The sequence below is a fragment of the Aedes albopictus genome, chromosome 2 (assembly GCF_035046485.1).
Source record: "Aedes albopictus strain Foshan chromosome 2, AalbF5, whole genome shotgun sequence".
NCBI classification, from domain to species: domain Eukaryota; kingdom Metazoa; phylum Arthropoda; class Insecta; order Diptera; family Culicidae; genus Aedes; species Aedes albopictus.
Genome location: NC_085137.1, coordinates 45,998,267 through 46,018,735, shown reverse-complemented (window position 1 = coordinate 46,018,735; position 20,469 = coordinate 45,998,267). Strand labels below are relative to the sequence as shown.

General features: G+C 42.6%; 2 protein-coding genes across 7 annotated transcripts in view; one reads left to right on the top strand and one right to left on the bottom strand.

Moving 5' to 3' along the window:
- The window catches only part of LOC115265509 (putative odorant-binding protein A10), a 185,377-nt gene extending 165,143 nt beyond the window's left edge, over positions 1 to 20,234 (top strand). For all 6 annotated transcript variants that reach the window (XM_062849625.1, XM_062849624.1, XM_029870957.2 and 3 more), the window contains exon 3: positions 19,349 to 20,234. In XM_062849625.1, the coding sequence (XP_062705609.1) occupies positions 19,349 to 19,491 (143 nt within the window). In that variant the 3' untranslated portion in view covers positions 19,492 to 20,234. The remainder of the gene's footprint in view (positions 1 to 19,348) is intronic.
- On the bottom strand, positions 9,842 to 16,149 carry LOC134287569 (uncharacterized). Its single transcript, XM_062849620.1, has 2 exons — positions 10,839 to 16,149; positions 9,842 to 10,681 (listed from the first exon to the last, which is right to left on the bottom strand). Exon 1 carries the CDS (start codon positions 16,104 to 16,106, stop codon positions 11,814 to 11,816), a length of 4,293 nt encoding a protein of 1,430 aa, XP_062705604.1. The 5' UTR covers positions 16,107 to 16,149; the 3' UTR covers positions 9,842 to 10,681; positions 10,839 to 11,813.
- Positions 20,235 to 20,469: the final 235 nt, after the last annotated feature.

Sequence of the window (20,469 nt, the reverse complement as noted above, 5' to 3'; positions counted from 1 at the left end):
AAAATCAGCAACAGAGTTATACTCCAGCGAACAAAAAGGACGTTTAGAGGTAATCATACCATCTACCAGAGCTCCGGCAACGCACGCGAGCTGGGAACAGCTTTCATCGTGAAGGGTGACATGCAGATGTGTGTGATCGGTTGGTGGCCGATCGACGATAGCATGTGCAGGTTGAGGATCAAGGGTCGATTCTTCAACTTCAGCATCAGGCTTGTAAACATTCTTCATTACACCAACAAAGCTAGCCATGAATATTTTGGACAATTCTCAGGTCATTTTGACAGACCACACACATGCACGAAAAAGACGGATCATATATTCTTCTTTATCGATCATGTTGCCATCCTTTTCATGCTCATGTTAAATCTGTCAAAATGACCTCAGAATTGTCAGTCATTTTGAGGTTAGGTTCGTTGGCAGTCTAGGGGCGGGACTGCTCCTAATACCGACGCTAATACTGTTTAATAAATATTAGTTTCCTAATCTTTCCGTTCACCAAAGCATTTATTGTGTAGTATGTCATGACTTTACATGCAACAACCAACTGTCATGAAAACGAGAAGTGGTAATACCGGTTTGTGTGTGACTTTTCTTCAATTTGTTCAATTTAGATTCTTATTTATGTTGAATATTTTAGCTGCGAAAAAACCTGAACTTCAAATACACAATAGAGGAGACGACTTCCGAGAGACCGTATCGCTGACCGTGAAGAAATGTAAAAGGTGACTCTATCGGATGCAATGAAGGCGCCTTTAGTTCAGGTCCTAGGTTATGCCTAGAACCTAGTGCTCGTGGAAAACTTTTGTTATCAAATGTAATTATTTTGACATGTAATAAAAACTGAATTAAATAGCTGACCACGGTTTAAACTGCCATTATTGATCAAGCTTACGCAAAACGTTCCCCTAAGAAGATCGTGTGAGCTGATGAATTGGAAGGAATTGACAATTACATGTTGGGGAACATTTCTACTGATGAGAAATTGTACTCCAATGCCCTCTCGAGCTTGGATGCCACTGCTGGTTTCAGATTGCTGGAGTTGGCTAGTTGGTTATTGGTTGTCTAAAATGTATCCACAGGAAGACTCACGGCATTATATCCCTTGAAATGATCTGTGTACTTATATACATTAACATTTGAGACGTAGATGAAAAAGCATAGATATGCAGCTTATTTGTATTTACTTTTATAATTATATTCATTTATACAACTGCGATGGAAGCACGCATTTCTTATTGACAGTTTAAACCAACCTAGTTCATGGCTTGCTTCGTTCAAAAATGGATTTACACTGGGATTAATATTGTTAATACTGCCTAATACCGCTAATCAATATTAGAGCTGTCCCGCCCCTAGTTGGCAGTGCTGTCATGGTAAAATTAGAGCTGGTTACTCAAGGTTTCTAAAATTCAGCGCCCGCTATACTGGTACGCCCCCATACTGGGAAAACCCGTCCATGTATTATTTTCCCACTATACAATTTGTATCTGTAATTATCGAGGAAGGGAAATTCTTTCCTGAAATTCTTTTATGAGTTTTAGAAGAATTCTTCTTGAATATTCTAGAAAACTCTGCAGATTCCCTATGGGGTGTTAAATTCCTTTACGGATTTTTTTTTTGGTATTTTTAAAATAATTTCCGGAATGTTTACAGAAAGAAGATCGCCGTAGGATTTCTGAGAATGATTATAACAAGAACAACAAGAATAACAAGATTCCTCTAATTATCCTGCATTTGGATCCCTGTACATGCTTTTCTTTAAAAAAAATCTCTCCGCCTGAGATTCCTTAAGGGATTCAATATTTAGGAAATTCATCCAAGGATTACAACATAAGTACATAATTGAACTCTTTCATTTCTTCAAACATTTCTGAAGGACTTCAGAAATATTGCCAGAATTTCTTCCGGGGATTTCTCCGAAAATTCTTGCAGACATTTCTCAATAAATTCTACTAGGAATTATTCCAAACGTTTCTTTGAAAGATGCAATTCAGGAAGATTTTGTTTTCACAAAGATTTGGATATTCTTTCGGAAATTTCTCTAGGGATTTATTTAAGAAATTATGATTTTATTTCAATTTTTTTTTCAGAAATTATGACCTGAATTACTCCAATGTACAGGTATATTCAACATTTCTTAGCATTTTTATGGATGTTTTCAAGAAATTTCGAATGAATACCTGCAGAGGACAATTCCATAGGTCTTTTTTAATTTTATTATTATTGGGTAATTGCAGAAATATCTAAAACTCATAATTTTATGACTACTTTTATAATTGATTTTTTTCATTGATGAAAGGTTTTATAGCATTCTTAAAACTATCCATTAACCCTTAATTCAAGAGCAAACAACACTCTTCAATATGATTTTATTTCTGTTTTAAACTACCAATAACACTTCCAGAACTCTCAACAGATGGCGTTCCACTCGATTAGATTCGATTTTCCCCAACTATAAATGGTGCCATGTCAAAGAATCAGTGAACATGAACGAAACATAATTATTTCAAGATGATTCACCATTTCCGTAACGCATTAATTTTATCCCAATATTCACGATAGAATTGAATATTAATGTTACTTTGAAATTATCGCTTTCTACTTCCGAATGATATTTCCATCTAAACTTTCTATGAAGAAACTTCGCTGCACCTTTGGTTTTGATCAGGATTGAAAAAAATAATAATAATGATGAGCTGTTCAACTTTTTGCTGAAAAACAAAAAAAAACATGCATATTTTCACATCTTTGATGGTGAAACATTTTTCAACACAGTTTTAAACCAGTTTTATTGCTAATCGTAATACGGTTTGCATTTAGTTTGCATTTTTTAGATTCTTTCTAATTTTTTTTTCAATAACAAAGGTATCTCCAAGATTTTTTTACGAATTTCAAAACAATCTTTCCTGGAAATTCCTTCAGCGATTACCTAAATAGTTCTTCAGTATTTTTTCTGCAATTTCTGTAAGAAAAAAACGCTGGATGAATATCTGAACAGACATTTAAATTTCTAAAAATTCCTTGTATGGTTTTCTGCAGAAATCACTGAATTTTTCAAACAACTCTTCGAGGAATCCTGGGAAGAATTTTCGAAACAATCTTAGCAGAAATTTGTAGAAGAATTTCTGAAAACAAAACTACTTGAAAGAACTTTAGGAAATCACTTGATGAAATCTCCACATGGATTTCTGAAAGAAACCCTTTCGGAGTTCCGTGATCGAAAGGCGGATTCTTCTCAAAACTGTTAGCTTGAACAGGCTTGAATCTTTCATTCTATAAACGTATGAGTACAGTTCAGCGAACCTTAACATTCAGGTGTTAGGATTTTCGTAAGTGAAAAAATCATCAGTAAAACCCCTGTAGAAGTTAAAGGAAGTACTTTGAATGAATATCCGAATGGAGCTGAGGAAAGTTCTTAAAGAAATCCTTGGAGAAATGTTATAAGAACTTCCTGGAGAAACTTCTCGGTAGATACTCGCTGGAATTTCTGGACGAATATTGAGGAATAGACAGGAAAACTCCTGTAGAAATCCTTTAATAAAATTCTACGAGGATTTTCTGATACTTTTCTTTGAGAAGTATGTGGTCGAATTTCTGAAAAAAAAACCTGAATAGCCATAGAAACGCATAGATAAGCGTCTGCAAAAAATCCTAGGAAAAACATTTGGGATTTTTTTAAAGAAATTTCCGTAGGAACTCCTAGGAAATATTTTTGAATATTTATCTTCAATAAATCCGTGGAGAAGTGGAGAAACCAACAAAAGATTTTTTAAATAAAATTGTTTGGAAGTAAATCTTTTTGGAAAACTGGAGAGACTTCCGATATATATCTTAAACGAATCCCAAGAAAGCTTCCATAATCTATTGATGGTGGAGTAGCCGGAAGGGTTTCTGAAAAAAATCCTAGATAATCCTAGTAGATTTTGAGACCCCTGTAGTAATTTCTGCACGTGCACAGAAAAGACGAAAAGGTAGGGATTTTGTGAATTTTATAAATGCAAGATGTTCTAAAATACGGAATTCCTTGAGGATTTTCTAAAGAAATCCATGGAGCAATATCCGCAGAAATTCAGAGAGGTTTTATAAAAAAGTTCCTGAATTAATTTCTAGAGTATTCTCAAGCATACTTTGGAGAAAATTCTGAAGAAAACTAAGAACTAATTACTGAAAGATTTCTCATTGAAATCTTCGAAGACATGGCAGAATTTCTCCAAAATTCCCTGGAAGATTTTTTGAAGGAATCGTTGAAGTAATTTCTGAAGACATGAGAAATTGAAGAAATCTGTGGGGAAATTTTCCGAATATAACTTTGATAAACTTGGCGGGTAATCCTTGAATAAATTTCTAAAGAAATCTCTGAAATATTTATTTTATGTGTATGGATTAACCTTCACGTTTATGGCACAAATTTCCCAAATGGAGGAGAACGTGCCTCTGGAGCCGACATACTGATACCTAACCTTCACGTACCCGACCCCCGGCAACTCATTTATAAAATGCTGGCATCTCGTCTATTTTCAGCCGATTTTATTGAAGTCGCCCTTAAACGATTATAAATTGGTGCTCATTCATTATACTCGAGTGGCCATGCGATATCTGGAACCTTTCCGGGGATATTCCAGATTGTGCTGGGGTCATGGGGGTGGCCAAAAATGCTAAAAGTGATTATTTCGTGTGTTATTGTATTTGAACCATCGATTTTCAGCGAAATTTTTGTTGCGAACAGTAAAACACAACTGCGATAACCAGATTTGAATAAGTTGACCCATTCGTATCCCGAGACAGGTTCTGCGGGGCCTCATTGGGGACAAATATGGTTTTCAATCTAAACATGCCGTATGACATATCAATCTTCATGATTTCGATGACTGAGTCAGAAACGATAGACTGAAGTCTGTATCAACTAATTTGGCCACCCCGGAACATTAAGCACAGGTTCTACGGGCAAAATAGACAAGTCCCCCACCCCCCGACCCCAGTACAATCCGGAATATCTCCAGAATAGTACCGGATATTACATGGCCACTTCAGTAAATAAACTTGCACCCATTTATGATCGATGGAGGGCGACTTCAAAAAAATCGGATGTAAATTGACGAAATGCCAGCATTTTGAAAATGAGTTGTCGGGAGTCGAGTACGTGAAGGTTAATTAAGAAATCACTGGAAGAGGTCTCAATATTGCAGTTTTTTGCACGTGTATGGGCGCAAAAAAAAATGAAAAACTTACAAAGCAACTTAATTTTTTACATATAGAAGGCCACAAAAAAAAAATCACAGACGGTATCTAATATTTAGAAGCAGGAGGGTGGAACAAAAATTTCCTAACTTGAAAAAGGTGATTATTCTTTCAAATTGAGAAAGCGCAATGTTTTCAAAAAATGGCACAAGTAATTTCGTGAAAAAAATCATGTGAACAATCACTGAAGATAATATAGAAGGCTTTTCCGCCCTTCCAAAAGCATAATACTGATTTGGAATTGGAGCGCAAATTAAAGTTAAAATATTAAGAAGGAAGTTTTTCTTTTGCGAGCGCAACAATATCGATAGAAGAGGTGATTCCTAGAAAAGAGACAGAAAAAAATCTAATTCCCCATTCTATACCACAGCTTTTCATCCCCTTCGGGCGGGCCGCTAAAAGCTTATTCACAATGGCAATTTTTGTAAATGCATGAGTGTGCAAAAATATGAAAAACCACGAGATTTTCTTATATTTGGGAGAGCGTATATCACAGTAATTTTTATATATGTATATGAGGGCGCAAAAACTTAAATACCATATAGGCGATTCAGCTCTTTTTAGGATGCGAACGAGTACATTCCAATGTCATAAATGAAACTTTTCTACAAGTTCATAGTCGCGCAAGTTAGAATATTCACAAAATTCAATTTAACTGAAATTTGTAAGGGCGTAAAATATCTAAAATCACTTTGGAGATTTTTATAAAAAGCGTAAAAAAATTACAATAAAGGGCGAACACGATTAAATTGCCACACAGAAAATATTGCATAACTTTTGATTGCGTTCGTCAAAATAGCTAATTTTTTTACCATGAATAGTATATTATGAGTAGCTAATACCATAAAATTTTCATTAAAATCAGTTGAGTATTGGCGCATATATTGTCGATATTATAAAATGAGATTTTAGAAAATGTGTGCACCCATTTCAAAAAATTACTTAGGCTATAACTTTTTTGTTACCTCATCAAAACGTTTGAAAATTTCACTCGATATTCTTAACATAGTATCAATTAAGTGGTAAAAATTTGATCGAAATCGGTTCTGTACTTTTTCTAGTAAATATCCAAAGCTCAAATCGCTTCATGGTAAATTTTAGGTACTTTTGACCATTTTTAGTTCCGCGTGCACTATTTTGACTGTAGAACTGGTAACACTGCACTGTCCCGATTTTTATAAACTTTGACAGTGTAAAATTGTTGTGTTAAACCGTTTACAGTGAAAATTTCAGCCATTTTTGTTGAGTACTTTCAAAGTAAGAGCAGTTTGAATTTCACTATTCCTAAAACCACATCTGCTTATTGTGACATAGTGCGACATATATGGCTATAACTTTTTAACGGTATGATCAAATTGAATGAAAGTTTGACAAACTACTTCTACATACATACTTTACCTACATAAAATTTTCATTGAAATCGGGTCAGTAGTTTTGGCGCCAGCGTTGAAACGGCAAAAAAGTGATATTTTCCAAAATGTTTGTTTGCACAAGATTCTCAAGTGGCAATTTCCTTGTTTCAACGATATCTCCGCCAATACTCAACCGATTTTAATGAAAATTTTATGGTATCAACTACACATAATAAACTATTCATGGTAAAAAAATTAGCTATTTTGGCGAACGCAATCAAAAGTTATACAATATTTTCTGTGTGGCAATTTCATCGTGTTCGCCCTTTACCAAAACAGAGAATCTTTATACAATTGCATGCTTGTAGAAGAATTGAAAATATATTTTGTCTTATATACTTTGAATATTATCGGCAGGTTTGTTCTCCTCGCTATGATGTGTGTATGTCCGCCAACCTGCTTGAGACTTCATCGAATAATTTTGCTTGGTTGGGAATGATTTGAGGCCACATTTGCGTTCAACATGTTTCTAAAACTGCCCATGACGAAGATAACAAAACTGCCGATAATAAATAAGTTCCTCTATTTGAGTTTTGGGGGTTAAACCCTTTCCATTGCTAAGTTCCATATAGTAAGTGTCCCTCCGCCTTTTACTTTCAGGAAAATCTCTACGAAAATGCCGCCTTTTTTGTGCACAAACCTGAAGGGCGCAAACATATCGAAAAAAAAATCAGCAAAGCGATTTTCTTATATTCTTCTTCTTCTTCTTCTTGGCGTAACGTCCTCATTGGGACAAAGCCTGCATCTCAGCTTAGTGTTCTATGAGCACTTCCACAGTTATTAACTGAGAGCTTCCTCTGCCAATGACCATTTTGCATGCGTATATCGTGTGGCAGGCACGAAGATACTTTATGCCCAAGGAAGTCAAGGAAATTTCCTTTACGAAAAGATCCTGGACCGACCGGGAATCGAACCCGTCACCCTCAGCATGGTCATGCTGAATACCCGTGCGTTTACCGCCTCGGCTATATGGGCCCATAATATTTCTTATATTCAGTAGCGTGAAAACTATTCCTAATTTCACACAGTTATTTTCTAACATGCATGGAAGTACAAAAATTTAAACACTACATATTCGTTTATATTCGTTTCCTTTCAGTTTGACTTAGAGCTGAAATTCCAATATCGTGAATGAGACTTTCCTCACTCGTATATAGGCGCAGAAATTTAGAATATTCATAGTCATTTCTGCTGATATTGGTAAGGGCGGAAAAAACCTAAAACCACATAAACGAGAAAAAAAATAACAATACCGCAATAAAGATTTTTATACAAATATTTGAGAAAAACAATTGGAGGGCAATTTTTTCTCACATTTATGAGGGCGCCAGGCTCGTGCCCAAGAGAGGGTTAAACCCCTCTCATCACCTTAGTTTCATATACTTGGCGCCTTTTGCTGAAAATACTAAGTGTAAAATTGTATTTATATTAATTAAAATTAAAAAAAAAACTGAAAATACGAAAAAAAATTCCATGCCGTCTTTTTGTGCACCAAAGAGCGCAAAACTATAAACATAATCACCGAGGCGATTTTATTATATCCAGTAGGGCGGAAACAATTCCAAAGTTCACTGAAAAGTTATTTTCTTAAATGTATGGAAGCGCAAAAAAAATGAAAAGGTTATTATAATTGCGAAAGCGCTCATACATTGAGCTAAAAAAAATTTTGTTTTCATCTCAAGAGCTGGTTACTCAGTGAGTAACTTGGAGTAACCACGATGACACCACTGTTCGTTGGTGTAATAAAGAATTCGACACTTTTCACTACCTTCGTTTCATTGCCGCGGTCGGGTGTTAGCTTGCTTTGTTTCATTCGAGTGCGACCGCTACCTTTTACACACAACACGAGCGGCAGAACGAAGATCAATAAACAAAAAGTGGATCAAATCAACGTTGTCTGACACGATGACATTTGTCTAATTCGCAAGATTTCAGCCAATTTTGATTAAGATTGGTATAATATTAGTTTATTCGTGTGTGATAAATCGATTACGACACATACATTTATCCAAAACAGCTCTCTTTATGGGAAAGACAGGAATAACAAAAACCGAATCATCTCCCGAAGACGCAATCGTGGTCAAGCGCATTCATTCGACATTTTTGTTTCGTACAGTAGTTTGATCGCTTGTGTTGCGAATGTTGGAGACAAAGGCAGCCGAATATTGACGAAAAGGTGTCAAAGACTGTGATCGCTAACAAGACTGTTCAGCATACTAAACGTGCACAACCCACACTCCGGAACTCATTGTTTTCGCCGCCTCCAAAAATATGGCCATACGTAGCACCTTTTTCGAACACAGCCTCCCTTATCGTTACACCTGGAGATCACCACATCAGACGGAATCTCAAATCGACCACGTTCTGATTAACGGACAGCACTTCTCCGACATTATCGACGTCAGGACCTATCGTGGCGCCAACATCGACTCCGACCACTATCTGGTGATGGTCAAACTGTGCCCAAAACTCTCCGTCATCAACAACGTACGATACCGGCGACCGCCACGGTACAACCTAGAGCGACTGAAACAACCGGATGTCGCCTCGAGGCCGCGTTGCCAGACGAGGGCGAGCTCGATGAGACCCCTCTAGAGGATAGTAGCCACCAACGACGCAGCCGAGAGCACCATCGAGTACGTGGAACGGAATCGACGGAACGAATGGTTCGACGAAAAGTGCAAAACGGTTTTGGCGGAGAAGAATGCAGCCAGGGCGGTAATGCTGCAGTAAGGGACCCGACAAAACGTGGAGCGTTACAAACAGAAGCGGAAACAGCAGACCCGCCTCTTTCGGGAGAAAAAGCGCCGCCTGGAAAAAGCGGGGTGTGAAGAAATGGAACTGCTGTGCCGTTCCCAAGAAACACGGAAGTTCTATCAGAAGCTCAACGCATCCCGCAACGGCTTTGTGCCGCGAGCCGAAATATGCAGGGATAAAGACGGAGGCCTTTTGACGGACGGACGTGAGGTGATCGAAAGGTGGAAGCAGCACTTCGATCACCACCTGAATGGCGTGAAGAACGTAGGCATGGAGGACGGAAATGAACCAACTCCCACGCTGAGGGAAGTTAAGGATGCCATTCACCCGCTCAAAACCAACAAAGCAGCTGGTAAGGATGGTGTTCGCGCGTGAATACCGGTCTTTCGGACAACACTTTTAAAATTCGCGGTTTTACAATAAACACGTAACAAATTTATTGGAAACGAAAACACTTAACTTTATTAACGCGAACACAAAATACATTTATTAAAAACGGTACGGACGACGTATATTTCGCGACGGTCTATATGCTTCTGCTGTCTGGCTAATAAATTATTGCTTGGACGGCCGGCTGATCGATCGAAGTATATAAAAAAGGGAACTTCGACGAACACAGTAAACCGAACGCGACGAGATGAGATGGACTGACCAGATGCACAGGTAGAAAGAGGACAGCTCTCACTGCTGTGACTGTGGATCACATCTGGTCACTCACGGTTCGCTTGCTCGTCGTCGGTACCTACGGACCTACACTGTTGCTACAACATTTGCCGGCCGCCTTGAAATACTCTAATTTCAACTAAAGCCTACTCTATCCATTTATCGACTTATTTGTTTTGCTACGCTACTTCTTGCTTATATACTAGACACAAAGATACATACAACATTTAGAACATAAAGCAATTGTACTGCCACCGACGTTGTGGCCGATCGAGGTTTGCTGCTGTTGACGCTGAGACGACCTTGACCCACATAGGAACAGCTGATCAGTTGGGACGGCTGGTGGTTGGTGCACATTCGATTGCGGTCGCTGCAGTTGGTAGAAGCTGATTTTCGCTGGATGGTTCGTTGTTGTGTGCATCGTCAGGGATGGTATTTTCCTCGGAATAGGTGGAATTGACTATGTAGTGTCTCGATATAGTGCAGTATAAAACTGGAACAACTTACCTGGCAGACCTTTACGGCTGCCTGAAGAATGTTTCCGTGGAATATAGTCTGCCAGGATTGTTCACACCATGTATATCCGCTATCGTGATGACGTTGACGATCACCTGCCGATGCAGTTTAGGATGCTTGTTGATGACGATGCAGTTGTTCCAAGGAATTGGCTTCGGTCGGATTTGGGATTGCGGTGTTGATTTCCTCAAGACGATGGAATACAAGTATGTAGTTTCGTGCAGGAGTGTAGTACAAACCGGAACAACTTACCTGGCAGACCCTTTTTGGCTGCTAGAAGAGGATTCCTGAGTAGTCTGCCAGAGTGTTCACATGGTTTGCTTCTCGTGGCTGGGACAGACTGTACTGTTCTTGGCTGGTGGGACTAGTTGCTGGTGGACGATTGCGGTGCTGAATGCGGTTGCCTTCTGTGACGGGACGATGCTAGACTCGCGGAGCTGGCTGTTACGGATTTGACGCTGTTTCTGGAACTGAACTGATACACTTTCTCTAGTCTCCGTGGCGAGACTGGCTGAACGAACGGAACGGACTTGAACGGGCGATTCAGTGGCCTCCGCGGCACGACTGACGGAAAATCGAACCGATGTTCGATTGGTGGTGGTTTCTCTGTAATCAGATGAGCGGGTGCTAATTAAATTGAATTTATGTACTAACAAACGACTTCCCTGGAACGGAGGCCCTCGTGGCCTCCGTGGACGCCCTCCGGCGTCGTTGATCTTCTTGCTTCGACACTCCGACGGTATTCTCTCTTTGCTCGACTGCGTAGATACAATTGGCTTCACGATATTGCGACCGATGGGACGAACTGGCCAAGTTCGTTGACGGAAGCTACGTAGTGCCAGGGGTTGAATTGTACACCTTCTACCCCAGGATGCAGTTTTGGCAGATAGTACCTCGGACATTGAAAACAGAATCGGATTTAGCTACGCTTCTGATAATGCACTGCCGAGCAGTGCAGGCGCTATGCGCCGCTGTGGCTTCCAGGTTAGCCGGACGGATTCTGACACACACATATGCATTTTCATGCGACATGAAACCACCACCGGACAAAACAGATTACCTCAATTGATCTGAGACAACTCGAGATTCAGCATGAATCGTCAAGACGATGGGCAGGGGGAGGAACGTGACTGCGAAAAAGATGACGGATTAACTTTTTGCAATTTAAAACAACACATAACTTAACTGGTATGCGGAGGTCGGTTGGCCTCCGCCGCTGCAGGAGACTTAGTCCTCCTCAGCCGGTGCCGGTGTTGCCGGTGAAAGATTTTCTCGGATCGGCAAGATACAAATTTTGGAAATTGCTCTCCGATAGCTACCGTCTTTTGTTCGCACTGTCACGACACGAATGTTCCCGTCTGCGCCTGGATGAATTTCTGTTACGCGTGCCAAGGGCCACTTGAGTGGAGGCAAGTTATCCTCCTTTAGGACCACCATTGTTCCGACCGCAATGTTGTCCTTCCGCTTTGTCCACTTCGTTCGATTATGCAGGTCGGACAGATACTGGGTCGACCATTTCTGCCAAATACGCTGCATAAGCTGTTCTATCCGCTGCCAAGTCGAGAGTCGATTCTCTGGAACGCCATCTAGATCAGGTTCCGGCAACGCAGTCAGAGGCCGCTGAATCAGGAAGTGTCCGGGTGTCAGCGCCTCGAAATCGTCTGGATCGTTGCTAAGAGGCGTCAACGGTCTCGAATTCAAAACGGCTTCGATTTGAATGATCATCGTCTGCATCTCGTCGTACAAGAGAATCCGAACACCAACGCTCCGCTTCAGTAGGGTCTTGAAGGATTTGACCGCTGACTCCCACAGTCCTCCGAAATTCGGCGATCGTGCTGGGATGAATTTGAACTCGATCCTTTCCTCAGCTGAGCTCCGAACAACAGAAGTTTGGAAGTCCTTGGATCTCACCAGATTGTGCAACTCCGCAATTTCCCTTCTGGCACCAACGAAATTCTTCGCGTTGTCGCACATGACAATTTGCGGCTTTCCCCGACGTGCCACGAAGCGCTTGAACGTTGTCAGGAACCCTTGCGTTGACAAATCCGCAGCTAGCTCCAGGTGGACTGCTTTCGTCACCAGGCAGATGTAGATTGCGACGAAGCATTTGATTGGTTGCGCACGACGTTGTGGGTATCTGATCATGAACGGTCCGCAGTAATCTACTCCGACCCGTTGGAACGGGAGGCAGGGAGTGACTCGTTCGGGAGGTAGATCCGCCATTAGTTGCTGTTGGACCTGAGGACGCACTCGGAAGCACGGGACACATTCATGTAACACCGAACGGACTAAATTCCGGACACTGGTGATCCAAAACCGCTCTCTCATAGCTGAAATGACCAACTGCTGTCCGGCATGAAGGTGCTTCTGATGGTAGTACACCACGATGAGCTTGGCTAGCGGATGGCGGTGGTCGATGATATACGGGTGTTTGCGACTAGGGGAAATTTCAGCGTGTCTAAGCCGGCCGCCAACGCACATTATGCCATCGAGTAACTCAGGGTACAGCCTAGTGATTTTCGATGATTCCCGCACTTCTCGTTTTCTGGTCAAATCGGCTATTTCCTGAGGAAAGCTCTCCTTCTGCGAAATCCGAACTAGATTTTTCATAGCATCGTCTATTTCTGCCGAAGTTACTGGACCAACCCTTCGCTTGTTTCGGTTCTCCGGTCGTGCATTCGAGCGGAAGCGATTTACGTAGACGATTGTCCTGGCTAGCTCCATCAAAGAAGATTTCCAGGCAAACAGTTCGCTAGGGGCAACTGCGGATAGCGCTGCCGTTACAGACTTCTCCTCCAAAATCTCCGCTTGAATTTCGTTCTCCTGCACTCGTTGATCATTCGGCCAGTGCTCGTTTTCCAGCTTCAGCCAGTGGGGGCCGTGAAACCATACCTTCTCATACTGCAGTTGTGCAGGAGTCATCCCGCGAGAGATAATGTCAGCTGGGTTGTCTAGTCCGGCAACGTGGCTCCACACTCCTCCCCTCGTGATGTGCTGGATTTCGGAGACTCTATTGGCTACAAACTGCTTCCATCTGGATGGTGACGACGACAGCCAGCACTTCACAATCATGGAATCCGTCCAGAAAAACGAAGGTGCATCCAAATGCAAGGCATTTTTGACCTTTTCGTACAAATGCGCGAGCAAAAGGGCAGATGACAGTTCCAATCGAGGGGTAGTTTCGTGTTTCTCAGCCTTCTTCGGATTGTTCAGAGGAGCTACTCGTGATTTGGCTGTCAGTAGATGGACCGAGACTTCACCAGACGCTGAAACAGATCGCAGATATATACAAGCACCATATGCCTTATTGGAAGCATCGCAGAATCCGTGAAATTCGACGTCAACACCTTTGCTGAAGCCGACCCATCGAGGTATCATCAAGGTATCAAGGCCAGCCAGATTTCGCTTGTATTCTCGCCACTGGTCTTGCAGATTCTCGTCGAGTGCCTCGTCCCATCCACATTGATTCCGCCACAAATCTTGGATGAAGATCTTTGCTTGTACTACCACCGGGCCTACCAGGCCGAGTGGATCGAATAGACGGGAAACGTCGGAAAGTACGGATCGCTTGGTGATGATTGATGACGAATTCCACAACGGAGTACTAAACTTGAATTGATCGGAGCCGGGCTCCCACAGGAGACCGAGAGTTTTTACGGTAGCGGTTGCAGATTCTAATTCCAAAATGGATCTGCCGTCTCTCAAATCTTCTGGTACGGCCTTCAAAAGTTCACCAGAGTTGGAGTTCCACTTCCGAAGCGTAAATCCAGCAGAATGAAGTAGCGCTATCATTTGTTGGATCAACAGCCTTCCTTCGTCGATGCTGTCTACGCCGGACAGCATGTCATCAACGTAAAAATCCTTGCCAACCACTTTGGCAGCAACAGGGTAGGCTGATTCTCCTTCTTCTGATAAACGCTGCAAGCATTTTGTGGCGAGATATGGTGCCGATGCTGTACCGTACGTGACCGTCTTGAGCTGATAGGTACGAATCGGTTCAGTAGATTCATCTCTCCATACGATCTTCAGAAAACGGCGATCATCCTCAGTATGCAGAACCATCCGGTACATTTTCGCAACATCACCAACCAGTGCGTAACGATGCAAACGGAAACGTAACGAGATATCCTGGATGTCGTCCTGCACAACAGGTCCTACCATCAAGGCTTCGTTGAGCGAAACTCCACTTGACGTACGGCAGGATGCATCAAAAACTACTCGCAATTTAGTAGTGGTACTTTCGGGTTTCAGCACCGCATGGTGTGGCAGATAGTACTCCTTTTCTCCTATCGAGTAACCGGAAATCTGCTCCATATGTCCCAGGTCTTCATATTCACGGATGAACTTCGTATACTCCTCCTTCAGCGCTGGATTCGTAGCGAAACGTCGTTCGATCCCCATGAAGCGGCGGATTGCCACTGCTCTTGATTCTCCCAACTGGCTGATGAGGTGTTCCTTCTTCGGGAGCGCCACAACAAAACGTCCTTCGCTGTCTCGAGTTGTAGTCTTGTCGAAGATCTCCTCACAAGCTGATTCTTCTGTTGAGTGAGTGCTGGCAGTTCTGCATGTCTCCAGTTCCCAGAATTTGGTAAGCTGATCCTGGATTTCTGCTGTAGAACAGACGTGGGTCACAGAGACTACGCTGCTTGCCCAGTTGTCCGGAATTCGACCAGAGACTATCCATCCAAACACCGTATTCTGTAGAGTTGGGCCTTCACTCGTCACCTTCTGTCGTTCGTCGCAGAGCAAGTCCATATAATACTCAGCCCCGATGATCAAATCAATCGGGCCAGGTTCATGGAAACACGGATCAGCAAGAGTCATCGACGGAGGTAGATTCCACTTGGATGAATCGACGGCTGCAGTTGGCAGCGATATTGTCAGCTTCGGCAGGACGTGGAACTGCATCTCTTCGGAAAACTCTGACACAGTAGCGATTCTTGGTTCCACCAACGCTGTAACTGCTTTCGTAGAGACCGACTGTGATGGTCCGATTCCTTGGACCGACAAATGCGACGGAATTTCTCGAAAACTCAGTTTGCTCGAAAAGTTTTTGGACATCAAACAATGTTGCGAGCAAGAGTCCAACAAAGCTCGGGCTAGCATCGTCTTGCCAAACCGATCATGGATCTTGACGAGTGCCGTTGACAGGAGTATGTTTTGAGTGGGAGTAACGGGCAATGAAACTAGATTTTGGCTTGTGGTGGGTTGTTCTGTGGTTGGGCGTGTGTGCGTGTTTTGCGAGTTGACAGAGGTAGCTGTGTTAGTGTTCTGTGTCTGTTGGTTTGATCGTGCTGAACTGGATTGTGGCTGTTGCTGTCGTTGGGGTTGTGTCGGCGGTCTTGACTGCGAGTTTGGAACGGAGGATCGCGTTTCTCCAGTATGCAACATGGAGTGGTGCTTTTGATGGCAGTGATGACACTCTCCTCGCTCGCAGGTTCTAGCATAATGGCCAGGGTTGAAACAGTTCCGACAAAGCTTCGCTCTCGTAACAGCTTCATTCCGTTCAGCAATCCTCATCCTTTGGAACTTCGCGCAATGGAATGCAGAATGCCACGTTTCGTTGCAGAAAGGACACCTACCGCTGGACTTCAAGACGGTTTGACAGACTGTTGGTCTCAATGATTTCTGTTCGGATTGACTGGACTTCGGTGGTACGACTGATTGGAGCACCGCGCAGTGGTTTCGAAGAAAAGTGATGAGATTGTGGTAGGTTGGAACATTCTTCGAGTTGTGGTGGGTCTCCCAATGCCTTAAGGTAGCAGAATCCAGGCGGCTACATACCATGTGGACCAGTAGAGTACTCCAATCCGCTGTTCTTTCTCCAATCTTGTCTAGCATTTGGAGATTCTTTTCGAATTCGCTGATCAGACGGTTGAGCCCGTCGTAACTTTCCTTCCTGAGTCCGTCTACAGCAAACAGAGCGTCAATGTGAGCCTTCACAATGAGCTTTTTGTTTTCGTAGCGGGCTTCTAGTGCTTGCCAGGCTACGCTGTAGTTCGCTGCAGAAATTTCTACAGAACTGATCTCCTGGAGCGCTTCGCCAGAGAGTGAAGACCGCAGATAGCTGAATTTGTCCATCTCAGTTAGCTGAATGTTACCGTCGATCAAGCTACGGAAGCTATCTCGGAAGGTGATCCAGTCGCGAACCTTCCCGCTGAAAACCGGAAGCTTGATTTCTGGCAGTTTGACTTTCGGAAATGCTCCATTGTTTGCGTGGGATGCTTCATCCGCTGTAGTTGCAACCTTATTCGTTAGCTCCAAGAGTCCAGCCTTGACAATGAAGTAGCGATCCTCGAAATCACTGAGAATGGCTAAATTCTTCCGTTGCTGATCCTCTTCGGTTTCCGGTTTTATCTCTTCCTCTCCTTCCACTGCGATAGTGTCAAGAAGCAGTTCTGTTTTCCGCCGGACCTCGAAGAATTCGCTGTACACAGAATCCAGAACTTGTATGCGAATGCTGATTTGCTTCTGATCCTTTGTCGGGTCGTAATTCTCCAAAAACCGCTCAGTGCCTTCCAAGGAATTGAACAACTGCCGCTCACGTTTAACAAGGTTTCGCAAATCACTCGTCATCTTGGAAAACATCACCAGTTGTGCCGTTCTGAACCACTGTGCACTGTAACAAATGGCACTGCGAACACTTCACTGCACTGTGATCAGCATCGGTCTTACTCGATCCTGCTCAAATATCAATCACTGCCACCATTACACTTTTGCACTTTCACTCCCGATCTACTCTACGTTCCATTGACTCGAATCCGCGGAATGACAAATTCAACGACTCACAACCCAACAGGTGACAACGGCGAGGGGAAACAACCAGGTGAAAGCGAAATGAGCCAACAAATCCAGCGAAACCAACAAGACCGATATTGACGAACACAGGGAATGCTACTTGCCAGAAAGGAAACACTCGCATGCAATTCACAGCCTTTATTTCTCTGTTAAAAACAGCCACATGCCACCAATTTCATGCAAAATACTTCCCAACATTAGCGCCAGTTGGCAGTTCTCCAGTCCATCAGCGGGTCGTCTCCTTCAAAGGCTCCAACGATGGCGCTGCAGCAGCTTCGTGATGGCGATCTTCACGGCGCGGAAACGATGTCGCAATGGCGCTGCACAGACAAAGCCTCACGTTGAAGATGGCCACGGTTGCGGCGGGAACAGGCACTGAATTGTCCAAATCACTTTTTTCTTCACGATTTCCGACGCTACTTGGCACTTTCTGCTGCCCACAACAGCTCTGAAGCATAAGCCACCGTGGGGAGAATCGTGCGACGATTTGCCGTCGGCAATCACTTGCTGTCCACTAATGCTCTTCTTGTCCAGTCCGTCACTTGTCCGAAAGATCACCGTCGGATCCGGCTCGAAGGACCAAATGTTCGCGCGTGAATACCGGTCTTTCGGACAACACTTTTAAAATTCGCGGTTTTACAATAAACACGTAACAAATTTATTGGAAACGAAAACACTTAACTTTATTAACGCGAACACAAAATACATTTATTAAAAACGGTACGGACGACGTATATTTCGCGACGGTCTATATGCTTCTGCTGTCTGGCTAATAAATTATTGCTTGGACGGCCGGCTGATCGATCGAAGTATATAAAAAAGGGAACTTCGACGAACACAGTAAACCGAACGCGACGAGATGAGATGGACTGACCAGATGCACAGGTAGAAAGAGGACAGCTCTCACTGCTGTGACTGTGGATCACATCTGGTCACTCACGGTTCGCTTGCTCGTCGTCGGTACCTACGGACCTACACTGTTGCTACAACAGATGGTATCGCAGCAGAACTCATCAAGATGGGCTCAGAAAAGTTGGTCACCTGTCTGCACCGGCTGATTGTCAGGATCTGGGAAACCGAACAGTTACCGGAGGCGTGGAAGGAAGGGGTAATCAGCCCCATTCACAAGAAAGGCGACCATTTGGAATGTGAGAACTTCAGGGCGATCACAATTTTGAATGCTGCCTACAAAGTGCTATCCCAGATCATCTTCCGCCGTCTGTCACCGAAAACGAATGAGTTCGTGGGAAGTTATCAAGCCGGCTTCATCGACGGACGGTCGACAACAGACCAGATCTTCAAATTACGGCAAATCCTCCAGAAATGCCGTGAATACCAAGTCCCAACGCATCACCTGTTCATCGACTTCAAAGCGGCATACGACACTATCGACCGTGCAGAGCTATGAGAAATCATGGACAAAAACGGCTTTCCTGGGAAGCTGACTAGACTGATTAAAGCAACAAGTCTTTTCGCCTCACTGTAGTATCAACTTAAACCTAAAACACTAGTTTTTCATCCTATTTCAAGACTGTCACAGTGAACCAGATGATGTTTTGTACTTCAATGCCTGTCCAGTCAACCAGTAATCGTATGAAATGTTGAATAATATAAAGTTGCGGCGATATGCGTACATTTTACATGCGCCTAAATGGAGGCATGCAATCATATGGCCTCCACTTTATCATCTTATGCAACATCTTATGCGATTACTGGTTGTCTGGGTGTGTATCTCTAGTAATCAATTCCATCATAATGTTCTGATCTTGCGAATCAAAGCATTCATAAGTTCATCGACCTAGTCAATACAGAAAAACAAGAAAATAGTTCTTTCCTATCGTCCAAATGAAATAAATCCCCATGAAACGATAAAACTAAACAAAACAGAAGACGTAACCTCAATCCCCATAGGATTTGCAATTTGTTTCAATTGTTTTTTCCCTTTCTCAATTCTTCCATTTCAGCGGCCCTCCCCGAAGTGATACAACGGAACTGTCGCAACTGTTCGCCCCAGCAGGCCCAGAACGCCCAGAAGTTGACCAATTTCCTGCAGACGCGCTACCCGGAAGTGTGGGCCATGTTGATACGTAAATACGGTGCGGTTTAAAAGTTCGCGCACCAGTGCAGTGCAAAAGGAATGCAGCTCACCAAAAACTATCACCTCACCACCACCAAACCAACATCACCAGAATCCACATTCAGCCATTACCTATATACATCCGGACGGAAGAGAGAAAGTGTTGCAAGCATCGTGAAAGTTTTGATTGGATTTTTATTGGGATGCAAATGGGAAGGATTTTGGTTCCTTCTGTGAATTCAATGCTTTATTACGAGACAGTTTGATGAGTTTTTAACGAGGTACAGCGCAGTTTGTGGGGAGCATACGTTCTGTCTCTCTCACGTTTTACAAACAACAACGATTCAGAATTCACTTTCCATTAGGGTAATGGAAAAACTTAGACACAAATAAAATGTGATATAACCATATCCCAAAGAGAGGTGAAACGTATGGGGTGGCAAGGATACCTACACACGTTTCACAGTTCCATTTCAAACAGATCCATATCGTTATAAGTTCCAATTGTTTGTGTCATCGTCACATTTAGGTTGATGAATCCAGGTGATGTAACAATATCACAGACTAGATCAAAAAGTTAAAACTAAACATAATAATACGGTGACACAACTGTTAGGGTACTGAAATATTTATTGCAGCATAGAAAATTGTATGTGAAATTGAAAAATTTCAACGGAATCGATAAGCAAATGAACGATTATGCTAGACGAAAGTGAGAGATGGAATATCAATTGAAACGAAATACAATAAAATGGTACGGTGAATAAAGTTGAGCATTTGGTTGTGTTTATTTGAAAGAAGTCCATTGGTTTTAATTGCTATCTAGTTTGCCATAACGCAATAAAACCGTTTGAAAGCTGGTAACACTGCAATTACGAAAACTCGGCGAATGTTCTTCAACTGTAAAAATGAAATCCATGACGGAAACCTTACACATAAACCACAGTCACAAAAACTAAATCGAATAAAATTCGATTTCTTCTTTTGCACGGTCATGATTTTCGATGA